Below are 5,928 nucleotides of genomic sequence, written 5' to 3'. Positions count from 1 at the left end.
GACCTAGCTGAGGAAATTCCCCGGACACCTGGGAACCTCTCTAGAGCCAAGTCTCTTGCCAACCCTAAAATAGCTCCCTTAGTTAAGATATCTTCTTCCCTTCTTCCATATCCACCCTTCTTCCATCCCAACCATCCCATTTCCCCAAGCTCTCCCCAAACTTCCCCCTCTCCTTTCACTCTCCCCATCTCATCTCCCCTTCCCCCCAACCCTTCCCACCCACCCCATGCTCTTGATCTTGTCTACTTTCAATATTCAGGAGGATAAATATATGTTTTTCTTTGGGTTCACCTTCTTATTTAGCTTCTCTAGGATCAAAAAATAGGGAGCACTTCACGAATTTGTGTGTCATTTGTGTGCAGGGGCCATGTTAATCTTCTCTGTATCGTTTCCAATTTTAGTACATGTGCTATCGAAGCAAGCACTCTTGACATCCAGTATTTGATGCGGGAGAATTTTCTGTATTCTGTCAGTCATATTTTAATAAAACGCTGATTGGCCAGGCAGGCAGTATAGGCAGGAAAGCCAGACAGGAAGTAGGGGTGGAGCAAAGAGACTGGGAGTATTCTGGGAAGCAGGAAGCTCCCTCCAGGACTCCTGCGCAGACCACTGAAGAGGCAGCATGTAACTTGCCCAGCTGAGAAAGGTACGGAGTCATGTGGCTAATGTAGATAAGGATAATGGGGTAACATAAGTTATAAGAGTTAACAAGAAGCCTGACCTAATGGGCCAATCAGTTTATAATCTTATGGAGTCCTGTGTGTGATTTTTCTTTGGGGTTTACCGGTTGTGGGGTACTGGGCGGGACAGAAACCCCAACAAGCAGGCCCCTCATGTTACAAGTATTCTTAACCACTGACCTGTCTCTCCAGTCCCTCGATCATATGCTTCAAAGATTTAGGAAGGTCTCAGTGAAAGTTCCTCCAGATGGTTCAGATTGACATCTCCAACAAGGATGGGAACTATGATTCAGATCCCATTCTTTTGATCAATTAACAGACTATTGAAATTTCATTTTGGTTTTACAAGCTTCTTGTCAAGAGGAAAGTCACCATCTCCAAAAGTCTCCTTACCTGCTGATACCTAACTTACTACCTTGTAAAACTGCCTTTGAAAAAGCTAGGACTGCCTAATGGTAATAGGAATTTTGAACATTAGCAAGCTTGGTGAGACAGTTGCCTTGATCCACACTAAGCAGTTTGCTGCATGTCTGGAAACACCGTCCACCCACCTAGCTGTGCAGATTTAGACACACGTCTCGTGTGAACGATGACAATGGAGTACCATCCGCTCCTTACAGGTTACCTGCAGCTGATGTGTGAGGGTCATGTTTCAGGACCACACACAGCGAACGCCCAACAGGTAGCTCACACCATTCACAGGCAGTATCAATAAGAGCAGCATTAGGCTGAACTGATTCCATTATTACAACCCAGCAGAGTCGGCAACCAGCGTGAGAGATGAAAACGTTTTGGGGGTAGCCCCACTTTCTCCTTTTATCTAGGAAGAGAGCCAATTGCGTAACAGTGGCTTCACCAGCTAGGACTTGATTTCTCAAGTGCTAGGGTAAGAATGGAAAGTGCTTTTATCTCTGCAAGACAGGGGCAAAATAAAGGTAGCCTAGGCTACAAGGAGAACATTGCTCAGACACCCTTTTTTTCCTGATCATTCATCTCTTTCATGTGATCATCTTCAGCCCTGCTCTCTGCTCTGCTTTCCTGCCACAGATACCACTAAGAGCTGTGATCCCAGAAATCTCTGGGAGGAGCTTCAGAAGGATGATCAATCTTCCACGGCTTCACCCATGCTTATGAGACGCATAGTTTCTACCTAGGAGACAGCAAAATGTATCACCCATCTTACCCATCACTGGAAGGCAAGGCTTTGGATCCCCTTTAGTAAGAGCTGGCTAGATTGGGGCTGGACAGATGGCTCAGCAGTCTGTTTCCCAGAATCCACATGGTGGTTAACAACCATTTGTAACTCCAGTTCCTGGGCCTTCATGGCTCAGATGCTAAAGAAGGTAAGATTGCAAGGGAGCATCACCATTAATTTTAGTGGCACATGGCTTTTACTTTCATTTGGTTTGAAAGATCTGTTTGTGTGTACATATGTTCTTCCTTCGTGTATGTCTGTGCGGTGCATGCTTGCCTGGTGACTGAGGAGGCAAGCTCTACTCTGTTGCCCAGGCATGGCACCGGGGCCACTCTGCGGAGTGCTGCAGCTGATGAGGGACAGAGTCAGCTCTCCCACCTGCCTCAGGCTTTGATGGGCAGAGTGAGGAGGGCATCTCTTCCCCATCCATGCCACCACAGGACAGATGAGTAATGGGACGGATCTCCTATGTTCACAGCTTCAGGGCTGGCTCCCCCACACCTCCACCAACTGGAGTTGACTCTGTTGTGCTGCCCAGGTGAGGTGCAGGGTCTGCCCTCCCAAGTGCTGCAGCTGTTGGTGGTGGGCAGGAGCCACTCCTGCCCTTATGACCTTGGGGTCAGCTCTCCCAGCTGCCTCAGGTGTTGATGGGCAGGGTGTGTGGCTATCACAATCTTGGAAGGGAAAGGCATCACAGTGAATTTTAATTCATGCATTTTATTGCAGGCTTGCAAAGCACTGGAAATTTCAAAGCAGAAATTAGAACTCAGAAAGAAGAGTGGATTGACTTTGGCAAAGGGAGAAGAGAGATATCTCTTGGCTTTAAGCCATAATAGACAGACCTTTTAGAAAAGGATTATCTACCCCCTAAACCATGGCTGTATTGATAGAAACTGGGACTCAGTGGTAGGATGCCAACTAGATACATGCTGAAGCTCGTCCGTGGGTATGGGCATTTCCTAACAAAGTGTACTGAGCTCGGTCATGGAGCAGCCTTCCGTGCAGCATAGAGCTTGCAGATCTCGTTTGGACATCACCGAGTACTTCTTCAACTGCCAAAGCCTTTCCACGGGCGCCTGTGGATCTTGAACAAGCTCCTGGCCTGAGAAATCCATCTTGGGAAGGTTGTGCTCAAGAGTTTCCTTGGATGTCTCCTGTCTGTCTGGGAGCTGGAAGTGGCTTCTTAGCTCAGCTATAAGAAAAGAAAGGCACCATACTACCTTAAAGAATCCTGACAATTAAAGCACTGAAGACCTGCACTTCAGAAAGAGCTGGCTTGTGAATGCTCTTTATTTTACAGAGGTTGATAGGCATCAGTGTCAGTTGGTTAGCAGTAACTGCTGCCAGCCACCTCTGCTCCATGACCAGCAGTTTCCAAAGATACTAGTTATAATTAACAATAAGCTATCTAACTAGCCAGAGGAGATGTCATTAATTAGCTAGGAGCGGAACAACAACAGTAACAAAAACCCTGGGTAAGCCTTGCAGGGCTGATCAATGGGATTTCCACTCCATATCTGATAGTGAAACATGGGCATTGTTAAATCTAAATGTTGTTCCCAATGTCTGTCCTCAAGTCCCTCTGGCTTTTAATCTAGTTCAGACTCAATGGAGCAACACTGGGAGGCACTGAACGAAAACCACATGAGTGAATGTTCGTTGGCCAACTAGAAATTGATCAGATAACTAGTGTGAGGGAAACACGATGGAGACCTGTGGAAGGTTTGAGTGCTATGATTTCAGTGACTTCCAAAGATGAGTGAGATGCTTCAGTGAGATGCTTGAGTGGGTAAGGGTGCTTGCAGCCCAACACTGAAGGCCTGGACCCAAATTTGATCCCCAGCATCCACATATAGATAAAAGGACAAAACTGATTCTACAAAGTTGTCCTCTGACCACCATATATGTACTGTGGTATATGTGCCTGTTCACAGATGTCATAGATACACACAGACACATGCACTCACATAACAATACTAAAAAATAAAATCTAGAAAAGAGAAACGTATAAAATATTCATTCCACGGCCCTGTGTATTTCAGAGCCACTTTAAAACATTTTTATACTATATCTACTATATCTTGATGTGCTGCTTCAAAAGTCAGTGATAGCTCCTTCTCTATAAAGTTTAAAAACACATATTTCTGATCCGGTCTGTCTGAACCTTGGTATTAAAGTGGTAAGAACAAGTTTATCACATCTTGAGGAATCATCCCAATAAACAGGAATATTTGTTAATGTTTCACTATGTATTTAACAATATTCGCTATTGTTAGTCCTTCACTAAAGGCTTCTTGTTTAGCACAGTCATTTTAAGGCAAGCTGGAGTCTTTAGCACCATCCTTGTGGCTTCAGCCTTTACATGTCATTAATTCCCGATGGCTTTATTAGGAAACAAAAGCAATGAAACCCATTATTCAAGCAATGGTCTCACTTATAAGAGAGATCTGGAAAGCCGAGGCCAGAGGGGTAATAGAATAGTGGCTGTCTGAGGATGACTTTGGTGTCCGGGGACAGAAAGAGGGGAGCCAAGGAATGCAGAGTTCCACGTAGCCAGGAAGAATAAGTTCAAGAGACCGCCGACACAATGTGGCCGCTGTGATCAATGGAACATGAGCGTTCCTGAAGTTTCGAAGAGCACACATCTTCAGTGTTCTCACCACACACACACACAGAAGTGTAGGTAATGTGTGTGCAAATTAGCCTGATCTAGTCTTGGTGCAGCATCAACATGGTATATACATGATAAATCCATTTTTGTCGATTTAAAAATATAGAAGAGTAGACCCTTAAGGAAATTTTACCCTATGGTTTTAAATTTTTATTATTTCTAATTTTGTGTGTAAGTGTGGTGTGTGTGTGTGTGTGTGTGTGTGTGTGTGTGTGTGTGTGTGTACATGAATGCTGGTGCCCAGTCGTGGACAAGGAGCCACAGTTGTGAGTTGCCTGACATGGAACACTGAGTCATGTCTCCAGCCTTTTACCTCATAATTCATTACAAGATTAGCAGAAAGAATTCCAGTCAATCTCCTAAGTTATTTGAATGGAAAACCAAAGTTCGGTGAAGCCCACACATCACTGCTGGGAGAGCAGACTGACGGGCACTCTGGGAATTCTGACCACACATTTCCTCTTGCTCACAATCCCCCCAGCTCCCCACCCCCTGCCACTTCTCAAACTTGACAGAGGCCCTTCCTCCTTCTCCATGATGTAAGTAACCATTGAAGCCTCCTGGTCACTTGGGGCACCGTATGTAATGGCGATGACTTGGGCTCTTGAAGCACACGGAAGACCTGGCTTGCTATCTGGTCCCGCGGCCGAGTGGCTGGACAGTTTCCTTATTGATAAACGATAAACAGGAGCAGCATTACTTCTTACGATTCTCATAGGGAAGCTGAGCGAATGTTGCCCCTGAAACCGCCTGGTACTTTACAAGTGCTCTGTTGAGCGGGCTCCATCCTTTCCGCTTACCTGAACTCCAGCTTACCGCGCTCCGTCATCCTCTGTGTGCAGATATCTGTCTGGCCTCTCTGTAGCCTTCCCTGCTCGGTTCATGGAAGCTACACTTGCTGAAGTTCCATGCAATGAAATTATTGCAAGCAGAAGACTAAAAGCTTGCAGTGCAATACTTTCTAAACCGTAGCGTGTTTACCTTTTCCCAGGCCGAATTCAGAGGTGTATTTTGATGAGAAACCACATACATTGATATACAAGTAGATCAGTATTTCTTAGAGAAATAGCTACTAAAATAGCTGGGGAAAGGGTGTAAAAAGAGAGATCTGGTGGGGGGAGATGTGAGCTCAATTACCTTGCTCAGTTTGGGGTACCTCCTCCAGGTGCCTCCTCCACCGAGAGCTGGCACAGATGTAGACGACAGTTCTCACGTAGTCGAGGCCGCAGAGCTTCACAGTCTCCCCGCTTCGCACCTGCACAGCAGTCAACAGGATGGAGAAGAGGAACAGAGCTAGAGTGGGGCCCTTCATGCTGCCAGAGAGCATAACAATCAATGCAGTCGGCAGCACCCAGTGAATGTTTGAAGTTACCTCACCCTCT

General features: G+C 45.9%; 1 protein-coding gene and 1 non-coding gene across 2 annotated transcripts; both read right to left on the bottom strand.

Moving 5' to 3' along the window:
* Nucleotides 1–317: 317 nt before the first annotated feature.
* On the bottom strand, nucleotides 318–425 carry LOC148122739 (U6 spliceosomal RNA). Its single transcript, XR_015737607.1, has one exon. It is a non-coding gene; the product is annotated as a U6 spliceosomal RNA (small nuclear RNA).
* A 2,147-nt stretch (nucleotides 426–2,572) lies between these two features.
* Nucleotides 2,573–5,928, bottom strand: Insl5 (insulin like 5). The gene is made up of 2 exons (XM_048453491.3): nucleotides 5,684–5,928; nucleotides 2,573–3,067 (listed from the first exon to the last, which is right to left on the bottom strand). Exons 1-2 carry the CDS (start codon nucleotides 5,871–5,873, stop codon nucleotides 2,835–2,837), a joined length of 423 nt encoding a protein of 140 aa, XP_048309448.2. The 5' UTR covers nucleotides 5,874–5,928; the 3' UTR covers nucleotides 2,573–2,834.

Source organism: Myodes glareolus, chromosome 3, assembly GCF_982192425.1.
Source record: "Myodes glareolus chromosome 3, mMyoGla1.1, whole genome shotgun sequence".
Classification (NCBI taxonomy): domain Eukaryota; kingdom Metazoa; phylum Chordata; class Mammalia; order Rodentia; family Cricetidae; genus Myodes; species Myodes glareolus.
This window is presented reverse-complemented; position numbering and strand designations above follow the sequence as displayed.